We start from the raw sequence: 23,441 nt of genomic DNA on the forward strand, positions 1-23,441 counted from the left end.
GGGGAGCCGAGCCACACACAGAGGCCCCAGTCTGACCAGAGCCACAGAACCTTCAACTACCTCAGCCAGTCTTTTGATTTTTATAATGAATCGTCATTATTTCCAGCAAGTGGAGTTGATCTGAAGCAATGGATATATCCAGGCTTGGCAATGCACGTCTATGGCCTATCTATATAGGCTACAAGATAGAATCTATAATGCTGCCTGTCTCATTATAATAGTAGGCAATATCAGGTGAACTGGTGTTAGGATGCAGAGCAGCCCTCGTGCCTCCAGACACCTCCTCCCGTCTGACTTCCACATCTCGCGACACCTCCTCCCGTCTGACTTCCACATCTCGCGACATCACACAACTGAGAAGCTACGGCACGGAACCAACATGGCGGAAGGTAAGGGGGCAGATGTCTTGGATATTTATATACGCCCTTTCTTTCTTTTATTTATTTGATGCGTATTCAATTGTTTGTCGGAACCTCCCGAATGACTAGTTCAATGAGATTCGACTTGACAGTTTAGTATTCTTTAGAAGAACAAGGTGTCTCCTTTCTGTCTCGGCACTAGAATTGCAAATGTGTCCCTGTCCAGTAACAGCAGATAGATCCCCCTGCTAGCCAGCCAGTCAGTCAGGTGAGGCGGTGGGCTGGGCTGTTGGAGCTAGCCTAGCCAGCTCATTAACTCACTGACCTGGTGATTAAAAAAAAAACTAAAAACACTTGTTGTTTTGTCACCTGTCATTGTGGTGTTTCAACCCAGGCAAGAGTGTTCATAAAAAAACATTTGGCTAAAAAAATCCACCCAGTTCACTGATGGCTTAGCTAGCTGAAACAGTCTGGGTGGATCAGTGCGCTAGCTGGCATGATGAGTCTACTCGAGGTTAGAGGATTGATCAGTTTGGGATGAGTAAGTGTCATGTCTATCTGAAGGTGTTGGGTCAACTTTGTGTCAGCCAGCTAGCTGGCGAGAACGGGCTCAATGCCCAACCCTGCCCTGTCCTGTCCTGTCAGTGTCTGCCTGGTTGTCACTGGCACTCACTCTCTGGAGGATTTGGTATCAGTCGTGTAGGTAAAAGTACATCAACAATACACACTGTTTGAGTTGAGGTTAAGCTAGCCACTGTAGAAACCAGAGTCAGGGCTGGAGTGTATTGCTCCTATGGGTCTTGGCCCCTCGTATAAAAAGCTTTTCTTTATAGTTTATAGGTGCCACTAAAGTGCCTACGCTCGTGTTTCTTCTGGTTTATGTCAGAGGCAGTTCTGAGTTGAAGAAGCTCAAATTCCTCCCATCGTTGGCAATAGTGAAGGGAACATTGTACTTTGTATTAAGATTGAAGCGCTGAACTGTTTTGTTGTTGTTGTTGTTGTTGTTGTTGGTTGTAAGAGCTCAGCGTCTGTTTTGCTGTTGTAGCATTGATCTCTTCCTGTGCCGGGCTGTCAGGTGGTGTGTGGACCTCCCCTTCCTCATCACCCTGCCAGCCAGAGTTAACCTGCTGACCCGAGGCAGGGCAAAGTAATCTGCCTCCTCAGCATTCTGTCTTCACTGAAACTTAGGGAGAAAGGGGAAGGAAATGGGAGAGTGAAATGGCATGCATGTCCTGCATGAAATGGAGTCTCTGAGACCTCCACAGCCAGGAAGCCACCTAGGATAACTAGGTCTACTTGTAACGCAACTTTAGATGTAGACAAAATGAGACAGGCTAGGCACATGTGGTTGTTACATTTATTTGTTTCTTAAGGCATAGGCCTATTTCCTAATGTATACACTTAAATCCAAAACTGGGATGTAGCGAACCTAGTGGAACTGTCAATAAGTGCAACCATTTTCCAGAACTAGCTCTGTACCAAATCTGCTTTCTGGACTGGACTGCACTTATATAGCGCCTTATTCCAAAGCGCTTTACAACGGCCTCTCATTCACCCATTCACACACACATTCACACACCAACGGCGGCCAAGCTACCATGCAAGGCGCCGGCCCCGCTCACTGGGAGCAATTTGGGGTTCAGTGTCTTGCCCAAGGACACTTCGACATGTGGCCAGCCGGGGCTCGAACCTCCGATCTGCCAACCTTGCGATCATTAGACGGCGGTTCTACCTCCTGCGCCACAGCTGCCGAGTTTCTCTCTCTCTCTCCCTCCCTCCCCCTCTCTTATCCTCCTTCTTCTCCCTCTCCTTCCCTCTCTGTGGTGTCCCAGAGGAGGTGGCCAAGCTGCAGAAGCACCTGGCCCTGCTCAGGCAGGAGTACGTGAAGATGCAGCAGCGGCTGGCCGACACAGAGAGGCGCTGTGCCGTGCTGGCCGCTCAGGCCCCCGGCCAGGGCTCCTCCGGCGTCGCGGGAGACGCCTTCATCAGCCGCCTGCTGCACATCGTGGCTGAGCTCTACCAGCAGGACCAGTACAGGTGAGGAGGGGCAGGGAGGTGCAGGGAGGGGCGGGGGGGTTGGCTGGGATGGATGCAGCATGTGCTGTTGCCATGGGTACACTCAGTAGAGGGCTCCCCCCCCCCCACACACACACACACACATCCCCTGCTCCCTTACATTCTAGCATGGAAGCAGTCTTTTTGAGATAGAATAGCCCCAATAATGATGCATATAATTTGTTGTTGAATGACAGAAGGATATATATTATTTTTGTATTATTCCAAAAGTCCTGGAACACAGGAGTCATTAGAAACCTTGAGGGGTAATATATCAGTTCCTCTTTGATGTTTTCTGATGTCACTGATGTGACTGTGTGTGTGTTCTAGTGATCTGAAGGTGAGAGTTGGAGAGGAGAGCCTCAGGGCTCACAAGTTTGTTCTGGCAGCTCGTACCGACACCTGGAGCCTGGCCAACCTGGCCTCCACCTCCGAACTGGACCTCTCTGGTGAGCCTAACCCTGCAACCCTCACACAGTACACAGAACGTAGGCCTAACCCTAACCCTAACCCTAACCCCAGCAACAAAATATAGTTTAGTCTCGATGGTTGTGAGTGGGAATGCATAAGGAAACCTTTTCCCACCCAGAGATATTGTAGTTTCCTTCACCTCAACCGACTCAGTGTGACTCATTAACACTCTCTCTCACATGCTGCGAGCCCAGATGCCAAGCCGGAGGTTGCCATGGCGATGCTGCGCTGGGCTTACACCGACGAGCTGGAGCTCAGCGAGGACGACGCCTTCCTCATCGACCTGATGAAGCTGGCCAACCGCTTCCAGCTGCACCTGCTGCGGGAGAGGTAGGGGGCGGGGCCACGCACTCTGAGGGTTAGAGGTAGGCGGGGCCACACACTCTGAGGGTTAGAGGTAGGCGGGGCCACACACTCTGAGGGTTAGAGGTAGGCGGGGCCACACACTCTGAGGGTTAGAGGTAGGCGGGGCCACGCACTCTGAGGGTTAGAGGTAGGCGGGGCCACACACTCTGAGGGTTAGAGGTAGGCGGGGCCACGCACTCTGAGGGTTAGAGGTAGGCGGGGCCACACACTCTGAGGGTTAGAGGTAGGCGGGGCCACGCACTCTGAGGGTTAGAGGTAGGCGGGGCCACGCACTCTGAGGGTTAGAGGTAGGCGGGGCCACACACTCTGAGGGTTAGAGGTGGGCGGGGCCACGCACTCTGAGGGTTAGAGGTAGGCGGGGCCACACACTCTGAGGGTTAGAGGTGGGCGGGGCCACGCACTCTGAGGGTTAGAGGTAGGCGGGGCCACGCACTCTGAGGGTTAGAGGTAGGCGGGGCCACACACTCTGAGGGTTAGAGGTAGGCGGGGCCACACACTCTGAGGGTTAGAGGTGGGCGGGGCCACGCACTCTGAGGGTTAGAGGTAGGCGGGGCCACACTCTCTGAGGGTTAGAGGTGGGCGGGGCCACACACTGAGGGTTAGAGGTAGGCTGGGCCACACACTCTGAGGGTTAGAGGTAGGCGGGGCCACGCACTCTGAGGGTTAGAGGTAGGCGGGGCCACACACTCTGAGGGTTAGAGGTGGGCGGGGCCACACACTCTGAGGGTTAGAGGTAGGCGGGGCCACACACTCGTGAGAGTTAGAGGTAGGCGGGGCCACACACTCTGAGGGTTAGAGGTGGGCGGGGCCACACACTCTGAGGGTTAGAGGTAGGCGGGGCCACACACTCTGAGGGTTAGAGGTAGGCGGGGCCACACACTCTGAGGGTTAGAGGTAGGCGGGGCCACATACTCTGAGGGTTAGAGGTGGGCGTGGCCACACACTCTGAGGGTTAGAGGTGGGCGTGGCCACACACTCTGAGGGTTAGAGGTAGGCGGGGCCACACACTCTGAGAGTTAGAGGTAGGCGGGGCCACACACTCTGAGGGTTAGAGGTGGGCGGGGCCACACACTCTGAGGGTTAGAGGTGGGCGGGGCCACACACTCTGAGGGTTAGAGGTAGGCGGGGCCACACACTCTGAGGGTTAGAGGTGGGCGGGGCCACACACTCTGAGGGTTAGAGGTGGGCGGGGCCACACACTCTGAGGGTTAGAGGTAGGCGGGGCCACACACTCTGAGAGTTAGAGGTGGGCGGGGCCACACACTCTGAGAGTTAGAGGTGGGTGGGGCCACACACTGAGGGTTAGAGGTGGGCATGGCCACACGCTCTGAGGGTTAGAGGTGGGCGGGACCACACACTCTGAGGGTTAGAGGTGGGCGGGGCCACACACTGAGGGTTAGGTGGGTTAGAGGTAGGTGGCGGTGTGGGTTGGGAGGTGTGCTGAAGCCTTGTTTCTTGTATCTTGTTCTAGGATGTGAATGCATGCCCAACGTCCCCAAGTAGTTATTACTAGGCCTAGCTCGAATGGCTAGGCTTGCATTGGCCCCGATTGTGTGTGTACGACGGTGTGTACATGTGAAGCGCATTGAGTCACATCTTGTGAGAAATGCGCTATACAAATAAAACTTGATTTGATTCGGTTTACTTAAACGTGCGTCTCTCTGGGTCTAGGTGTGAGAAAGGCGTGATGTCGTCTGTGAACGTCAGGAACTGTATCCGCTTCTACCAGACGGCCGAGGAGCTGGACGCCACCACGCTCATGAACTACTGTGGAGAGATCATAGCCAGCCACTGGGTGAGTCTCTGTTTGTCAGCACTCTCTCTGGCCTGATTGGACGATCCCGAATCGATAGACAGTCGGTTTCATTTCACAGAGGAGGTCCGGAGCGCTGCTTGACAGTATAATGAACGTGATGCATTATCAGCCCATCTCAATTTGCTTAAGTATTGATTATCCTCCAGCTCTCCTCAGGACGATCGGCTCAGCGCTTAACTCAAGGACTTTCTCCTGCCTCGAATGCAAAACCGTTTAAAACGATTTAAAACGTCCAGTCAAGGATTTAGTCGCATTGTTCTAATTCCCAGTTCAGTATGTAAAGATGTCAACCATCTAGTTCCCTACAGCAGTTTGTTATCTATGCTGTATCCACGTGTCTACATTTTGTGTCTTATATTTTAATCCTGAGCCCAGATCAGAGTTATTTCTCTCTCCGTGTCAAGGATGTTATTGTTTATGACCAAATAAAAACCTAGTGCAGCCCGAGCCCAATGGTTCTCAAGGTTATGTTTATGACGAGGACGGAGGAAATAGCTTCTCATCAGCCGCCTGACTGCTGTTTGTGCTGCCAGTGCCACTGACCTCTGACCTCACTGGCTTCTGAACGCTTCCATCTGCAGTTGCATTGTGCTTTTATGACTTCTGCCAAGGCTAAAGCGTAAAGCTAAAGCGTGACTCGAAGTCTGTAGTACACCGTACCTGACACAGTCTCTAGGGATGTTGTGGGCCTTTGATATTGTCAGCAGGGTTGGGTCGACAGTGAGCGGGCTGTGCCCTACGCTGGGCGGTGGAGCCCCTGTATTGTTTAACTTCACCAAATTCAGATCTGACATTTGGCACGTTAAAGAGTTATGTGTTTTCATAACCTCCCCATCACTTTTCGCTCCAATGAAATGAGCAGAAACTGCCTTGAATATGGGCTGCTAACATGGGAGTTAATTAGAGTGAGGAAAAGTGGGTTCCTAGACCGCTGTGTGCTTTGCCCGCTTTGCCACATTGGTCTACCTTAGGGGCGGCTGTGTCTCAGGAGGTAGAGTCGCCGTCTAATGATCACAAGGTTGGCAGATCGGCGGTTCGAGCCCCGGCTGGCCACATGTTGAAGTGTCCTTGGGCAAGACACTGAACCCCAAATTGTTCTCAGTGAGCGAGCCGGCGCCTTGCATGGCAGCTTGCCGCCATTGGTGTGTGAATGTGTGTGTGAATGGGTGAATGAGAGGCCATTGTAAAGCGCTTTGGAGCAGCTTTGGACCAGCAAAAAAGGCGCTATACAAGTGTCCATTTACCTTCAGCTAGGCTATATGATAGTAGTGCTTGAGAGCAGAGGAGAACTAATTTCAGTCTGAATATAATTTTGAACACTTGATCTTCAGAGAAAGGAAACGCAAGTGAAGAATCTTTAATGATGTTTGACTGTAACTCTAAATATAGAGAATCTCTCCTGAAGTAGTTGTGTTGATGTCTGTTGACCCCCTTCTCCAGGATGACCTGAGGAAAGAGGACTTCAGTACCATGACTGCCCAGCTGCTCTTCAAGATGATCAAGTCCAAAACAGAGTTTCCTCTCCACAAAGCCATCAAAGTGGAGAGGGAAGATGTGGTCTTCCTCTACCTTATTGAGATGGACTCACAGGTAGGAGGCTTATAGTTGTGCTCAGCAGCTTAACAAGTTTCACCAACGCTCCATCCCAGGGTTCTCCCCAGGATTGCATTATCAAGACCTGACATGCGTTCATTCATGTTAAAAAGCAAAGAAAATACAGCTGAAACACTGAATTCAACATCACAACGTCGCTTTCACTTTTGCTTTTTGAATTGGATGGATCAAAGATAGTTACTCTATCATTATTAAATGTGTTGTTTAATTTGCCATGAAGTGTTTACATAGTGGCGCCGCCTAGTTCACAGCGTAGTGCAGTGCCACTCTGGTGTTGTTTGGGGAGAACCCTGCGTTCTCCTAGTTGGACCTGGGCCAAACCAGTCTGTAGTAGCCAACTAGGCGCGCTCCTCTGATGATCGATTGTTTATTTAAGGGGAGAAACTTTTTAAACAGCTAGAATAGCTACAGTTCTCTTAAACTATGTTACCCGTAGTTCATAGCTACAGTTCTCTTAAACTATGTTACCCGTAGTTCATAGCTACAGTTCTCTTAAACTATGTTACCCGTAGTTCATAGCTACCGTTCTCTTAAACTATGTTACCCGTAGTTGATACAGTTCTCTTAAACTATGTTCCCCTTAGTTCACAGCTACAGTTCTCTTAAACTATGTTACCCTTAGTTCATAGCTACCGTTCTCTTAAACTATGTTACCCGTAGTTGCCTGGCAAGCTGAATGAACTGGACAACAATGGCGACCTGGCCCTGGATCTCGCCCTGGTCCGTAAGCTGGAGAGCATCGCCACCACGCTGGTCAACAACAAGGCGGACGTGGACATGGTGGACCAGAGTGGGTGGAGTCTGCTACACAAAGCCATCCAGAGAGGTAGGCCATGCCCATGTCATGTAAGCCACGCCCACACTTAGGCCACGCCCACAGCCCACAGTGGCTCACATCCTGTATGCATGCTAACATGGCTAGCCACAACACAAATATGTGGAAACTTAAAGCTCTGGACTCTGTGGTAATGTGTCCCCCAACTCCTCCTTCCTCTCCCTTACTTGTCTTCCTCTCTCCCTCAGGGTATCCGCGGTGTCTTGAAAAGTATTAAAAGTTGATAAATACATTTTGGGGAAATCAAGACGCTTAATAAGTATTAAAAAGTCTTATCACGATTTTATGAGGTCTTGAATTTTGTAGGTATTTTTCTGAATTAGACTCTGTCCAAAGAGTTTGAATCCTAAAAACTTTTAGTAAAAGTTCCTGAATTTATTAGTTTTATTAGTTTCATTTTTAAAAAGATGAACCGGAAATTCTGTTGTATGATAGTGGTCTAGTAGTCTATTGCAAACTAAAACTGTTAAGTTAAAGGTGTCACTGATGTAAACGGTTACAGCTCGAAGTGGCGGTGAGGTCTGGAAAAATATTGACAAGGTCTTTAAAAAGTCTTAGAAAGGCATTGAAATGAACCTCAAGATTCCTGTATATACTCTGCTCCCTCCACCCCACAGGGGATGAGTTTGCCTCCACCTTCCTGATCCGCCACGCGGCCCAGGTGAACGCGGCCACGGTGGGGGCGGTGGAGACCCCCCTGCACCTGGTCTGCTCCTTCAGCCCTAAGAAGCACTCTGGGGAGGTCATGAGTGGGATGGCTGCCATCGCCGAGGCCCTGCTCAAAACTGGGGCCAACCCCAACATGCAGAACAGCAAGGGCAGGTGGGTAATGTTAGCAGCATCAGCATCATCATCATCGTGATCCAAAGAGTCACCAGTGTGATGTTGTAGAGGCCTGTTCTGACATTCAAAGTGTCTCAACTGATGTTCAGTTGGGACTTGAGAGCAAACCTTCCAACGTTGAGACTAGTTAAAGTTAACGCTATCAGTAAAATCTTGAAACTGTTTTGGGTTTTCACGATCCCATCCCGATGACAACGGTGTGATACGTTTTCTTTTCCCAGAACCCCCCTGCATGAAGCGGTGGTGTCGGGGAACGAGCTCGTGTTCAACCAGCTGCTCCAGTGCCAGCAGTGAGTTGGAAACGTTTAGCCCAGATGACTGTTGACCCTGACTGAAACACCCTGAATGAATGAATGAATGAATGAATAATTGAATGAATGAATGAATCGTTTAATTAATGAATGAATTAATTAATTAATCGTTTAATGAATGAATGAATGAATGAATGAATCGTTTAATGACCACGTCCAAGGTCGGTGGAATGTGTTGTCGGTACAGACAAACTCAATACAGCAACAGTGTCAAACACATCAAACATACACACATTACACATGACTGTCACAATGGACAATCTACACACATAACCACAAGACAAAATCATAGTCAATATTTACAACTATAAAGTGCAGTCCATCTGGCAGGGTTAGTGCAGTAAAGGGTTAGTTCCTGCTGTCACCCTGTGGCCTTCCGCGTCTTCTCCGCGTTCACCTGGAAGGCAATTGCTCCCAGTGAGCAGGCCGGCGCCTTGCATGGCAGCTTGCCGCCATTGGTGTGTGAATGTGTGTGTGAATGGGTGAATGAGAGGCCGTTGTAAAGCGCATTGGAGCAGCAAAAAAAGGTGCTATATAAGTGCAGTCCATTTACCATTTACCATCCTCTCCTCCTCAGGCTGGACCTGGAGCTGAAGGACCATGAGGGCAGCACGGCCCTGTGGCTGGCCCTGCAGTACATCACCGTGGCCTCCGACCCGTCCGTCAACCCCTTCGAGGACAACGCGCCGGTGGTGAACGGCACCTCGTTCGACGAGAACAGCTTTGCGGCCCAGCTCATCCAGAGGGGCAGCAACCCAGACGCCCCCGACCTCGCCACAGGTACGGTCTAGATTAGAAGCTGCTCTCTCTGACGGAACCCTGACTCTGATGGACGACAGTAACATACAGACTGCAGGGTTCCCACGGGTCCTTGAAATCCTTGAAAGTTTGTGAATTCGAAAAAAAAAGAAATCAAGCTCTTAAGAGTTTTTGAAAATAGACATGGGTCATTGAAAGTGCTTGAATTCCCCTCCCTCTCTCTCTCTCTCTCTCTCTCTCTCTCTCTCTCTCTCTCTCTCTCAAACACAATATTGTTTTGCTGTGCTGTGGTAGAGAAGGCAAGAGACCATCCAGTGTTCACACATTCAAGCCTCTCTTTTTAATTGTTGTCTGTGAGAGGATAGTTCCTATTATATACATTCTCATCTAGATCCGTCTCAAACTATGCCGTGTTGGGTCCTTGAATCTGAGGGAATTGAGTCTTGAAAGTCCTTGAAAGGTGCTTGAATCTGATGTTCCAGAAGGTGTGGGAACCCTGAGACTGTATTATTATACTATTCTCTTTGTCCTCCATCTCATTTGTCATGTCTCTTTCCCCCCCCTCAGGGAACTGTCTCCTGCAGAGAGCAGCGGGCGCTGGCAGCGAGGCAGCCGCCCTCTTCTTAGCCACGCACGGGGCCAAGGTCAACCATGCTAACAAATGGGTAGGTTCTACTGCAGGCTCACACGCCCTCCCAGACACCTTCCACTGCACCATACCTCACCACAAGCTCTTCCACTGCATCACACCTCATCACAACCTCTTCTACTGCATCATACCATACCATGGATTCTACTAACATTGCATCGCTACCTATATAGCACCACAGTGAAAGTTGGCGGTAGTGACACAGATTCACTGACTCCTATAATAGAAGCCATACTGAGTCTCCTGCTGTTCTGTCTCCCAGCTAAGCTGCATCACAGACTTACAGACTTGACAACAGCACAAGCTGTACTGCATCAGAAACCTAACCCTGTTTATATTTGCCCCAAAAATCGTCCACCACCAAGGCCAGTCAAGACTCTCTCTCTCTCTCTTTCTTTCTCTCTCTCCTCTCTCTCTCTTTCTCCTCTCTCTCTCTCCTCTCTCTCCTCTCTCTCCTCTCTCCTCTCTCTCTCTTCTCTCTCTCTCCTCTCTCTCCTCTCTCTCTCCCTCTCCTCTCTCTCTCTCCCCCCTCTCTCTCTCTCTCTCTCTCTCTCTCTCTCTCTCTCTCTCTCTCGTCTCTCCCTCTCCTCTCTCTCTCTCTCTCTCTCTCCTCTCTCATGCAGGACGAGACCCCGCTCCACACGGCGTGCCGCTGCGGTCTGGCGGGCCTCACGGCCGAGCTGCTCCAGCAGGGGGCCAACCCCAACCTGCAGACCCAGAAGGCCCTGCCTGAGGAGGAGGCCCGCGGCCAGGCGCAGGGCGTGTCCCTGCAGAGCCCCCTGCACATGGCCATCGTCCACAACCACCCCGACGTGGTGTCAGTCATCCTGGAGCAGAAAGGTGGGCGTCGCCCAGTGGGCCTCAGGGACGTGGTCCTATAGGCCCGGGGGCAGGGGGGGGTTAGTCGTTTCTTCTTGTCGGTAAAATTATGGAATGGATCAATCTATAGAGGATTTGAAATGCGTTGTGTCATCTCAGGATAGATTAGGTGTGCAGCAGACACGATTTGACAAGGAATAGAGCTTCAACACGGAATGAGTACTATAAGATTTATTCAGAACAACATCATAGCTTCTTCAGCAGCGTCCAGCATTCGACATCATTATGAAATACAGACAGGTTTACTTTTCATGTTATCTCAGATGTTACGTTGTGAATGAGCTCACCATCCCTGGCGCCCACAACACCCCCAAGGTCTTAAGATAACAACCCCGAATCTGTCTATTTGTGGCGTCACTGCTAACTGTGAAGATCATGATGACCTGGAAGAAGCAGAATGTGTGTGTGTGTGTGTGTGGGTGTATGTGTTATGTGTGTGTCTGAGTGACATGAGAATATAGTGTGTGTGTGTGTGTGTGTATGTGTGTGTGAGTGAAATGGCAATATATGTTTTAGAAAACCCCATTAGATCCAACATAACGCATGAGTGGGTGAGACCTGGGGGGTATTCCATCAACGTTACTAAAGGAAAAATCTCGGCTTATTTTGATAAAATCTCGCGAGACTTGTGAAAAATTAAGCCTGGATTTTTCCTTTAGTGACGTTAACGGCATACCTCCCTGGTGAGTGTGTGAAGCCTCTGACTGCGCTTAACGTCCCTTGTGTGTTGTGTCCCAGCCAACGCCCTCCACGCCACCAACAACCTGCAGATCATCCCCGACTTCAGCCTGAAAGACTCCATGGACCAGACGGTCCTAGGTCTGGCGCTGTGGACTGGTAGGCTGGGCCAGCCCCAACCACGCACACACGCACGCACGCACAGGATTCAGGATTCTTAACATGTCGTATCACAAATCAAGCACTTTCCAAACAATAACAACAAATACAACACAGAACCAGAACCCGCTCCGGGCGGTCCGCTCCATCGGGTGGTCGTTCTCTCTCCTGTTTTGGTCATGTTGTGGTCATGTTGTGGTCAGGTATGCACACCATCGCGGCCCAGCTGCTGGGCTCCGGGGCGTCCATCAACGACACCATGTCTACGGGCCAGACGCTGCTGCACATGGCCATCCAGAGACAGGACAGCAGGAGCGCCCTGTTCCTCCTGGAGCACCAGGCTGACATCAACGTCAGGTAAGACAGGTCAGGTAAGACAGACAGGCAGGTAGGACAGGGTGACAGGTAAGACAGGGTGACAGGTAAGACAGGGGGACAGGCAGGTAAGACAGGGGGACAGGCAGGTAAGACAGGGGGACAGGTAAGACAGGGGGACAGGCAGGTAAGACAGGGGGACAGGCAGGTAAGACAGGGGGACAGGTAAGACAGGGGGACAGGCAGGTAAGACAGGGGGACAGGCAGGTAAGACAGGGGGACAGGCAGGTAAGACAGGGGGACAGGTAAGACAGGGGGACAGGTAAGACAGGGGGACAGGCAGGTAAGACAGGGGGACAGGTAAGACAGGGGGACAGGCAGGTAAGACAGGTCAGGTAAGACAGGGGACAGGTAAGACAGGGGGACAGGTAAGACAGGTCAGGTAAGACAGGGGGACAGGTAAGACAGGTCAGGTAAGACAGGCAGGTAAGACAGGTCAGGTAAGACAGGTCAGGTAAGACAGGTCAGGTAAGACAGGTCAGGTAAGACAGGTCAGGTAAGACAGGTCAGGTAAGACAGGTCAGGTAAGACAGGTCAGGTAAGACAGGCAGGTAAGACAGGTCAGGTAAGACAGGTCAGGTAAGACAGGTCAGGTAAGACAGGTCAGGTAAGACAGGTCAGGTAAGACAGGTCAGGTAAGACAGGGGACAGGTAAGACAGACAGGTAAGACAGGCAGGTAAGACAGACAGGTAAGACAGGTTAGGTAAGACAGGTCGGGTAAGACAGGGGGACAGGTCAGGTAAGACAGGTCAGGTAAGACAGGGGACAGGTAAGACAGACAGGTAAGACAGGCAGGTAAGACAGACAGGTAAGACAGGTCAGGTAAGACAGGTCGGGTAAGACAGGGGGACAGGTAAGACAGACAGGTAAGACAGGGGACAGGTAAGACAGACAGGTAAGACAGGTCGGGTAAGACAGGGGGACAGGTCAGGTAAGACAGGGGGACAGGTAAGACAGGTAAGACAGGGGGACAGGGGACAGGTAAGACAGGGGGACAGGCAGGTAAGACCAGGGTGACAGCCTGTTAGCTTGGGGATGAAACGCAGTATATTTTTTGACCTCCTAATGTGGATTCTAGAGTTAGAGGACTTCTGGAATGTTCCTGAAGGGTACGGCGTCTCTCCTCAGGACCCAGGAGGGCCAGACGGCGCTGCAGCTGGCCATCAGCAACCAGCTCCCCCTGGTGGTGGACGCCATCTGCACACGCGGGGCCGACATGTCTGTGGTGGACGAGAAGGGAAACCCCCCTCTGTGGCTGGCCCTGGAGAACGGCCTGGAGGACATAGCCTCCACCCTGGTGAGGCTCGCACACTTACCTGCTAGCTAGAGGAGGAGGAGGAGGGGGAGGAGGAGGAGGAGGGGGAGGGGGAGGGGTAAGGGGGAAGGGGAAGAGGAGGAAGAAGATGACGTGGTGCCTCAAACTGAGGGAGCTGGGTAGGGCTGCAACAAACGATTATTTTGGTAGTCGACTAATCTGTCGATTATTTTTCGATTAGTCAATGGCGACGCAGAAGCATAAATCCGGCTTAACTAGCTATCTAACCTAACGTTACGCCAAGCTACAGCTGCTCACAGAGCTAGTTGATTGGCTAGCTAGCATTGCTGGCTAGACTACAGACAGCTCACGTTAGTAGGCTACGCTTGGCGCTGTTTATCTTACAGACAGCTCGCTGGTGGACTCAACATAATTGAAATAGCATTCACTTATCAAGCATCATTCATGATCATCCACCATGACTACCTGGTATTTTAATAGCGACCACCCCTCACTTCATTTCATCTCGCGTTCTCCTGGCTTCAACATGGAAAACCCCTGCTACGTAACGTTACATACAAGCGCCTCTGTCTGTCACACGCGTGCCACAGGGCAAATAAATTAATAGCACAAACACTCATAGCATGTACAGCCCTGTCCATGAGACGTTGTTTTCCAACATGTAACAGTAAAGCTAACATAAACATTACGACCCTAACAATATAACGTTAGCCAGTTGGCTAACAACGTTAGCTAAAACTTACCCAGCTGATTCTTGCATGGCTCCCGTAAAAAAAAAACAAAAAAACTTTTACATTTTTTATTTTATACGATTAGTCGACACTAAAATTCCATGTCGACGAGTTTTTATAATCGACGTCGTCGATTATGTCGACTAATCGTTGCAGCCCTAGAGCTGGGTGCTTGTTTCTGTACGCCGTGCTCAAAGAAACTCGTCTACGGCAGTAGTGGGAAGAAGGTTATTGCTCGACATGCCTCAGATCCCGGTCACCAAGCTTCGGTTCGGTTAAAAGCTTAAAAAAGCAAAGTTTTCAATGAATATCGACGAAGCTACTAATCTTAACATGGACAAAATTCTCAATGTCCTTGTACGTTTTTTTGATGATGATCTGGCCAAAGTAACAACACAACACCTAGCCAGCAGGAAAGTAAACATTGCCAACTTGTCAGCCCTCATGCAGGAGCTCAAAGATATCCTGGAGTCCAATGGTCTTGACTGGTCACTAGTCATACTTGATGTAGATCTATTGATCTATTGTTATAGTGATAGTGGCTTAATAAGTGATGCAATCAGTTTGGCCTTAAGTGATTTAATCAGTTTGTTCTTTTAAAGACATCTAAATATATTATTTTATTTTGTATTGAGTATAAAACAGTATTAATGCATTTTAACATTGAGACATATATTTTATATTGACTATAAAATAGTATTAATGCATTTAAACATTGAGACAAGAAGCTGTCTTCTGTACCCGCTCTCCCAATATCTCAAACTGTGACCCCCCTCCCCAAGAAAAAGTTTCAGGCACAGGATTTTTTCCCACTTTTAGCCCTGTGTATGTGTGTGTGTGAGTGACATAAGCATATATGTTTCTAGAAAATCCCACCAAGATCTAACAAGCGTAACACCCTAAAAGCAGAAGGTTTCTAAAGCGCTCCGGTTATGCTGGTCTCCTCCAGGTCCGACACGGGTGTGACGCCACCTGCTGGAGCACCGGGCCGGCGGGCTGCCAGCAGACGCTGCTGCACCGGGCCGTGGACGACAACAACCAGGTCACCGCATGCTTCCTCATACGCAGGTCAGCACCTCCCTCTACCTCACTATGACCTCACTATGACCCCACTAGGACCTCACTATGACCCCACTATGACCTCACTATGACCTCACTATGACCTCACTAGGACCTCACTAGGACCTCACTAGGACCTCACTAGGACCTCACTAGGACCTCACTAGGACCTCACTAGGACCTCACTATGACCCCACTATGACCTCACTAGGACCTCACTAGGACCTCACCCGGGCCGCTAACAGCTCAGGAGGTGGAGCCGGCGTCTAACGGTCGCAGGTTCGGGCGGTTCGATTCCCGGCTGGCCACGTGTCACTGTCGAGGTGTCCTTGGGCAAGACACTGAACCCCAAATTGCTCCCAGTGAGCGGGCCGGGGCCTTGCATGGCAGCTTGCCACCATTGATGTGTGAATGTGTGTGTGAACGGGTGAATGAGAGGCCGTTGTAAAACACTTTGGAATAAGGTGCTATATAAGTGCGGTCCATCTTACTATTTACCAACCAAACAACACTTTTTTATGTTTTTATTATCTCCTTCCCTGTCCTTCCTCTACCTGTGACAGTATCCTGGGTTACCCCGGTAACAGCCCAGAGTTGCTCTACCTTTGACAGTGTCCTGGGTTACCCCGGTAACAGCCCAGAGTTGTACAGTTTTACTGTTAGCTAAGCTCTAGGACTGGTCGATGACCATGGTACAGTTAATTCTGTTATCTGAGCTCTCGGTGACCTGACCACAGTACAGTTAATTCTCTCGTTGAGTTGAAGACAGTCGAGGAGGTTCTAGATCTGAAACCAGAGGAAGTGGTTTCACGGTCACTCGTGGTGTTCTGTCTGACTATAAGCTGTTAAAGCCTGCAGACTTACCTCCGATCTTCATCTGTGGAAACACACAATCATGCCAATTGGGTTAGGGCAGCGATTCCCAACCTACAGTATGTGCCGTGGCTCTCTAGTGGGCCGCCAGGGTACTGCAAGTGGGCCGCCAAATCATGGGCAAAAAAAGAAAACGTTTTTTAATTTTTTTACACAAACTTTTTAATAAAAAATAAACTAATTCATGGTACTGTATTTTTTTCTTTAAAGCCTTTAAAAAATGCATCATCAGTGTGATCCTACTAGGCCTACTGCACTGTATGTATGATGATTGTATGATGATGCATATGAAATATCCAATAAGAATAAGAGAATAATGATGAGACACCCCAAAAAAGTATGTGTGTGTAAAATGTCTTAACAAAGGAACAGAAGGTAAGAAGGGTTGGGAAGTGAAGTCACCTAGCGTGTACTAATGACCGCTGTTATTATTACTGCTTACTGCTAACCATCATACAGTGCTAGGTGCGTGTGGTTGACCCCCCCCCCCCTGTTCTCTCTCTGTGTAGCGGGTGTGACGTGAACAGCCCGCGGCAGCCAGGCCCTAACGGGGAGGGGGACGAGGAGGCGCGGGACGGACAGACGCCCCTCCACCTGGCGGGCAGCTGGGGGCTGGAGGAGGTGGGCCAGTGCCTTCTGGAGTTCGGTGCCAACGTCAACACGCAGGTCAGTCTCACTCTGCTGCTCAGCCACGTCCAATCACATCTCTGCCTGGTCTCCTCTCTCTCTCTGAACCCCTCCGCCAGGAGACTACAGTAGCTATCAGCTTAACACCATCGATCGAGGTGGGATGTCATGTCATTCAGTCGTGAGCTTAGTATTATAAGGTTCTATCTCCGTTTACGGTAGTTCAGAGATATTGAGCGTCAAAGTTTTTACGTTCCATTATGTTTTGTGAGATGGAACCTTTGTATTTTATTCATTACTACCTAAAACATTTCAACATTTGAAAAATAACACCACACAGGCATTAATAAACACCTAATGGATCAGATTATGTAAAAAAACAAAATTTTGACAAAAATGGAGATAGAACCTTATAATTCTAACGTCACGCAATGTCACTGACGCCCCCCCCTCCTCCTCACCCCCCAGGACGCAGAGGGCCGGGCTCCCATCCACGTTGCCATCAGCAACCAGCACAGCGTCATCATCCAGCTGCTCATCTCCCACCCGGACATCCGTCTGAACGTGCGGGACCGCCAGGGCATGACCCCCTTCGCCTGCGCCATGACCCACAAGAACAACAAGGCGGCCGAGGCCATCCTCAAGAGAGAGCCCGGGGCCGCCGAGCAGGTGAACGAACACACCACACCTCCCTGGTTACCAAACCTCCCTAGTTACCAAACCTCCCTGGTTACCAAACCTCCCTGGTTACCAAACCTCCCTGGTTACCAAACCTCCCTAGTTACCAAACCTCCCTAGTTACCAAACCTCCCTGGTTACCAAACCTCCCTAGTTACCAAACCTCCCTAGTTACCAAACCTCCTTAGTTACCCAACCTCCCTAGTTACCAAACCTCCCTGGTTACCAAACCTCCCTAGTTACCAAACCTCCCTGGTTACCATACCTCCCTAGTTACCAAACCTCCCTGGTTACCAAACCTCCCTGGTTACCAAACCTCCCTGGTTACCAAACCTCCCTAGTTACCAAACCTCCCTAGTTACCAAACCTCCCTAGTTACCAAACCTCTCTAGTTACCAAACCTCCCTGGTTACCAAACCTCCCTAGTTACCAAACCTCCCTGGTTACCATACCTCCCTAGTTACCAAACCTCCCTGGTTACCAAACCTCTCTGGTTACCATACCTCCCTAGTTACCAAACCTCCCTGGTTACCAAACTTCCCTGGTTACCACACTCCTATTGTAGTATGATTGTGTGGGGCAGCTGTGGCGCAGGAGGTAGAGTCGCCGTCTAATGATCACAAGGTTTGCAGATCGGCGGTTCGAGCCCTGGCTGGCCACATGTCGAATTGTCCTAGGGCAAGACACTGAACCCCAAATTGCTCCCAGTGAGCGGGCCGGCGCCTTGCATGGTAGCTTGCTGCCATTGGTGTGTGAATGTGTGTGTGAATGGGTGAATGAGAGGCCGTTGTAAAGCGCTTTGGAGCAGCAAAAAAGGCGCTATATAAGTACAGTCCATTTAGCATTTACCATTTATATAACCCCCCCCCCTAACCCTCAGGTGGACAACAAAGGACGCAACTTCCTCCACGTGGCGGTGCAGAGCTCGGACATCGAGAGCGTTCTGTTCCTGATCAGCGTCCAGGCCAACGTCAACTCCCGGGTCCAGGACGCGGCCAAGCTGACCCCCCTCCACCTGGCCGTGCAGGCCGGCTCCGAGATCATCGTCCGCAACCTGGTGAGACCTGAGACCTGCTACTGGAACACCTATCACAACCTGCTGTGTTGTGGACGCGGCGTGGTGCTTCTAGGCTGATATGTGTCTGAGTGTGTCTTGACGGGTGTGTGTGTATGTCTGAGTGTGTCTGACGGGGGTGTGTGTATATGTCTGAGTGTGTCTGATGGGTGTGTGTGTGTGTGTATCACCCAGCTGCTGGCGGGGGCCAAGGTGAACGAGCTGACCAAGCACAGACAGACAGCCTTACACCTGGCGGCCCAGCAGGACCTGGCCACCATCTGCTCTGTGCTGCTGGAGAACGCCGTGGACTTCTCTCTCCTGGACGAGAACGGCAACAACGGTACAGCAAGTTACCATGGAGATGTAGAATGTAGAACGTAGAATGCGTCTGTGTCTCAGGAGGTAGAGTCGCCGTCTAACGATCGCAAGGTCGGCAGATCAGCGGTTCGAGCCCCGGCTGGCCACATGTCGAAGTGTCCTTGGGCAAGACACTGAACCCCAAGTTGCTCCCAGTGAGCGGGGCCGACGCCTTGCATGGTAGCTAGCCGCCATTGGTGTTTGAATATGTGTGAATGAGAGGCCGTTGTAAAGCGCTTTGGATAAAGGCGCTATATAAGTCAAATTATTTTTTTTAGATAGGACAGATTTTTTTTTACATTTGTAGAAGTATTGACAGTAACTATATTTCTGTACTATTCGGTTGTTAAGTCGTGACGTGTTTCCGGGTCCAACGTTGGCTGAGGCGCTCTCTTCGAAATGCCTCAGTAATAATAATAATTCATTATATTTGTATAGCGCTTTTCCGAGGCTCAAAGACGCTGACAATATGGGAAAAACGGGAAAGTGTTGTGTGCCTTGTTGTATGAATAGATCCCAGTCTAAAAAACGATTGAACTGTCATTCTACCGCTGTAGTACACTGGTACTCTGGTGCTTTAGTACACTGGTACTCTGGTGCTTTAGTACACTGGTACTCTGGTGCTTTAGTACACTGGTACTCTGGTGCTTTAGTACACTGGTACTCTGGTGCTTTAGTACACTGGTACTCTGGTGCTTTAGTACACTGGTACTCTGGTGCTTTAGTACACTGGTACTCTGGTGCTTTAGTACACTGGTACTCTGGTGCTTTAGTACACCGGTACTCTGGTGCTTTAGTACACTGGTACTCTGGTGCTTTAGTACACTGGTACTCTGGTGCTTTAGTACACTGGTACTCTGGTGCTTTAGTACACTGGTACTCTGGTGCTTTAGTACACTGGTACTCTGGTGTAGGGAATTTTTTATTTGGACCCGGAAATTGCTAGACGTCACGCGTGACGTCAGACTTAACAACCGAATTGCCTCTGGCTGTCTTGTTTCACTGGTCTTTTGTCTCTTGTGGTCTTGGTCTTGTGCATCTACATTTGACATTTTGAACCGTTTAGCAGACGCTTTTTTTTTTTTTTTTAAATTTTTTGGGGCAGTCCCACTCATGTTCTTTTTTAATTGATAGAGACAGTAGAGATTTGACAGGAAGGATGAGAGAGAGAGAAGGGATGACATACAGGACATGTCCGCAGCCGGAAGCGACTTACAATTAGAGATTACAGGGCCAGTCTGGCTGGAGTCATCTAGGGCTAAGTGTCTGACTCCAGGGCACATTAGTGGTGGTGTTCCCCCAGGTGGGATTTAAACTCACCACCTTCTGATCACCAGTCCAACTCATTATCCACTAAGCCACCCCTACTAGCTCCATGCCGTTAGCCTCTTACTGTCTCCTCTCCTCAGCCTCTTACTGTCTCCTCTCCTCTCCTCAGCCTCTTACTGTCTCCTCTCCTCAGCCTCTTACTGTCTCCTCTCCTCTCTCCTCAGCCCTCCACCTGGCAGTCATGCAGGCTCGCCTCAACAACGTCAGAGCCCTGCTCACAGAGTCCAACGTCGACGCGGAGGCCTTCAACCTGAGGTAGGCCTCTTCACCTCCCCCTTCCTCCAGGAGGGAACTTGTTTCTTCCAAGGCCACCATGTCATTCCTGACAGGTTAAAAGAGAAAGGTTTATTCACTGAGCGTCTTGGCTTGTAGGGGTCAGTCACCGATGCACGTCCTGGGGCATTATGGGAAGGAGAACGCAGCCGCCATCTTCGAGCTGTTCTTGGAGTGCATGCCCGAGTATCCCCTGGACAAACCAGACAATGAAGGGAACACAGGTAATAATAATAATAATAATAATAATTTGTTGTATTTATATAGCGCTTTTCCCGGGGCTCAAAGACACTGAAGGTATTAGCATTGTTGTGCATAACCAACACTCACTGGCTGCATCGAGTATTCTAATGTTCATAAGTGCTTATCAGCAGTCCCTGTCCACGTAGGCTGATTGAAACGAGGATGCATGTATCTAGGAGAATAAACGCTCTTCTCCCAGGTCTTCTGCTGGCCTACATGAAAGGAAACGCCAACCTGTGTCGTGCCATCGTGAGGTCCGGGGCTCGCCTGGGCGTCAACAACAACCAGGGAATCAACATCTTTAACTACCAGGTGGCCACCAAGCAGCTGCTCTTCCGCCTTTTAGGTGAGTCTGTCAGCCCTCCGGAAGTCAATGTCGTCTGTCATTCACCTCTGAGTGTTTAGATAGAGTTCATCTTCTATCTATCGACAGATGTTCTTCAGCCAGTCCATAGTGAGTAGTCCTTCTTTAAACTAGAATAGCCTAACAAAAAGTGTTATATCTTTGCACTCGATCAAATTTCAGGACCCTCCTTTCATGACTTTTCCTCTATGTGCGTTCTACCATCCAGTATCCTTACATTTTCAATCAGGATAAGCTAGTATAAAGCTATTTCGCAGTTTCCCCCCCCTACTCTTTTAGTAGGTAAAAAGGCATAGCTGTTCTAGTGTTAAAGGGAGAACTTTCAAAGTCAACCATTCTCACTGGCTTGTTTTGGGTGATTTTTTTTATTTTTTATTTTTTTTAGATATGTTGACCAAAGAGCCCCCATGGTGTGACGGGTCCAACTGTTATGAATGTGCTGCCAAGTTTGGAGTCACCACAAGGAAACATCACTGGTGAGTAGGCTACTGGATAGAACGTATGGATGTTTCTATCTACGCATGTGAAGTCAAACTGCTCGTTCAACAGTACCTCATCCTCCTGTATATTATTGTCTTATTCTCCTCACTGACCAAACCTTCTGTCTCCCTCCCTCCCGTCTCCCCCCCTCTGACCTGGTCTGCCTCTAGCCGCCACTGCGGGCGCCTGCTCTGCCACAAGTGCTCTATAAAGGAGATCCCCATCATCAAGTTTGACCTGAACAAGCCCGTGAGGGTGTGTGACATCTGCTTCGATGTGCTGACTTTGGGTGGTGTGTCCTCCTAACCCGGCCTAGTCCCTCCCCTGTCATTTCCCCCCCCCCATCCAATGAGGCGCTGGCCGTGCCAAGCCCACCCTGGCACCACGGGCCGAGCTCACCAGGAGAGGACAGCCTCATGGGGGACGTCCCTGGACAAAGTTATGGACCACAACTTCTGTACTATTCCAGTCTATCAACAACAAATGTTAATGTTCTAGCAGGATTGAAGTAGAATTTCAAGCATTGTTTTCTTTCTTTCTTTCTTTTTTTTTTATCAAAGTAATCATGTGAAATTGGAAATGTTTAAGCTACTTTACTGGCTCAGTGTCTCCTGGACTGGGCTCCTCGGCGAGGAAATGATGATTCAGATCGACCAGGAACAATGACAACGTACTGATTTTTACCCTGTTATCACTCGGTTGTTACTTGAAATCATGAAAGTCGGTGATGAACACGTGATAGTTTGTGATTTCAGGGGAGGTAGATGTAGATTGGTCTGTGGGGAGCAGGACAGGCAGGATCTCTCCACCCCGGTGACCCACTTCTCTAACAATGCTTCAGTGTGGCCCAGGAACACCACAGCAGACACGGGTTAACTCCCACTGAAGGAACAGGAGGAACAGGACCGCAGCTGTTCTGCTCCACTGAACCACCAATCAAGCTGATCACTTTAATGACTTTGACACCAACCACCCTGACTGTAGATTATGTGTCTGGTTCAAAGACATAACTAGAGACTGAAACACTAGCTGGGTCGAAATATACACACACTCACACATACATTGACACTGTTACTGGTTAAAGAAGTGAGATTACAGGCACTTATATTCTGTTATTCACATGATTGAAGCTGAACTGCATAAATATCATTCATAAGCATTAGACCACATGGTCAAAAAGTCATAGCCACAGATCATCTGCCCACTAAAGGGGACTCTGCATTCAAGTGAAATGACGATGTGATCCATTTTTAACCAGCTATATATGGGATAGCCTTTTTACCACGAGGGAGACACATGAAGATGTGTTCTCAAATGCTTATGAAGTGATACTTATTATCAAATGCCTATGCATGTCATTTAATTTGTAGCCTATAGATGTTATCATAGTCATGAATTATTATTTCCCCAAGATCATTTACCAAAAGATACATTCCATTTTGAGCTCCAGTGAGGTCTTGGGGGAGGGAAGGGGGGGGGGGGTGTTGCCTCAAGTCAAGTGTTGTCTTGACCTATCGTGTTTTAATGCTTCTTGATTTTCAAAGCCTAACAGGTGCACTTTATCAAGATCACATGACATTTCTGATCATTTGGGAGAATGTGGAGTTGAGGGTTGCTAGACCAAGTGGTCCACTCTAGGTATTGTTAAATTGTACAGATAAATGTATCATATTTTTGACCACTACAACTGTTTTGTACTTAATGCAGTTTGTGCTTTTTTTTGTCATTGTGACAACCTTAAAACTTGCCTCTGTTAATCTTTAATGCACATTGTATTGTATCTGTATAATCAGATCTCTAGCCTGTCTCTTCCCTGCGTATCCTTTTAGAGAGGGAGGACGACTTTACATAAAAGTCATCAAAATAAGAAGAGAATTCTGTTTCTGCTCTTTGTACTTTGCACAAAACATGTCTGATTTGACCT

At 49.4% G+C, this 23,441-nt stretch overlaps 1 protein-coding gene across 1 annotated transcript; it reads left to right on the plus strand.

Annotated features, from left to right (window-relative positions):
• Positions 1–250: 250 nt before the first annotated feature.
• Positions 251–22,966, plus strand: ankfy1 (ankyrin repeat and FYVE domain containing 1; the record flags this gene model as incomplete). Its single annotated transcript, XM_080549457.1, has 25 exons — positions 251–389; positions 2,192–2,396; positions 2,745–2,863; positions 3,080–3,215; positions 4,923–5,046; positions 6,508–6,657; positions 7,342–7,507; positions 8,134–8,338; positions 8,581–8,649; positions 9,248–9,450; positions 9,997–10,094; positions 10,702–10,918; positions 11,696–11,794; positions 11,998–12,151; positions 13,299–13,467; positions 15,127–15,245; positions 16,619–16,775; positions 17,205–17,405; positions 18,295–18,471; positions 18,664–18,811; positions 20,322–20,412; positions 20,530–20,654; positions 20,873–21,019; positions 21,423–21,513; positions 21,688–22,966. The coding sequence occupies 25 exons, from the start codon at positions 251–253 to the stop codon at positions 21,821–21,823; spliced, it is 3,645 nt and encodes a 1,214-aa protein (XP_080405583.1). The 3' UTR covers positions 21,824–22,966.
• Positions 22,967–23,441: the final 475 nt, after the last annotated feature.

The sequence above is a fragment of the Nansenia antarctica genome (assembly GCF_963989245.1).
Source record: "Nansenia antarctica genome assembly, chromosome: 20".
Taxonomy (NCBI): Eukaryota; Metazoa; Chordata; class Actinopteri; order Argentiniformes; family Microstomatidae; genus Nansenia; species Nansenia antarctica.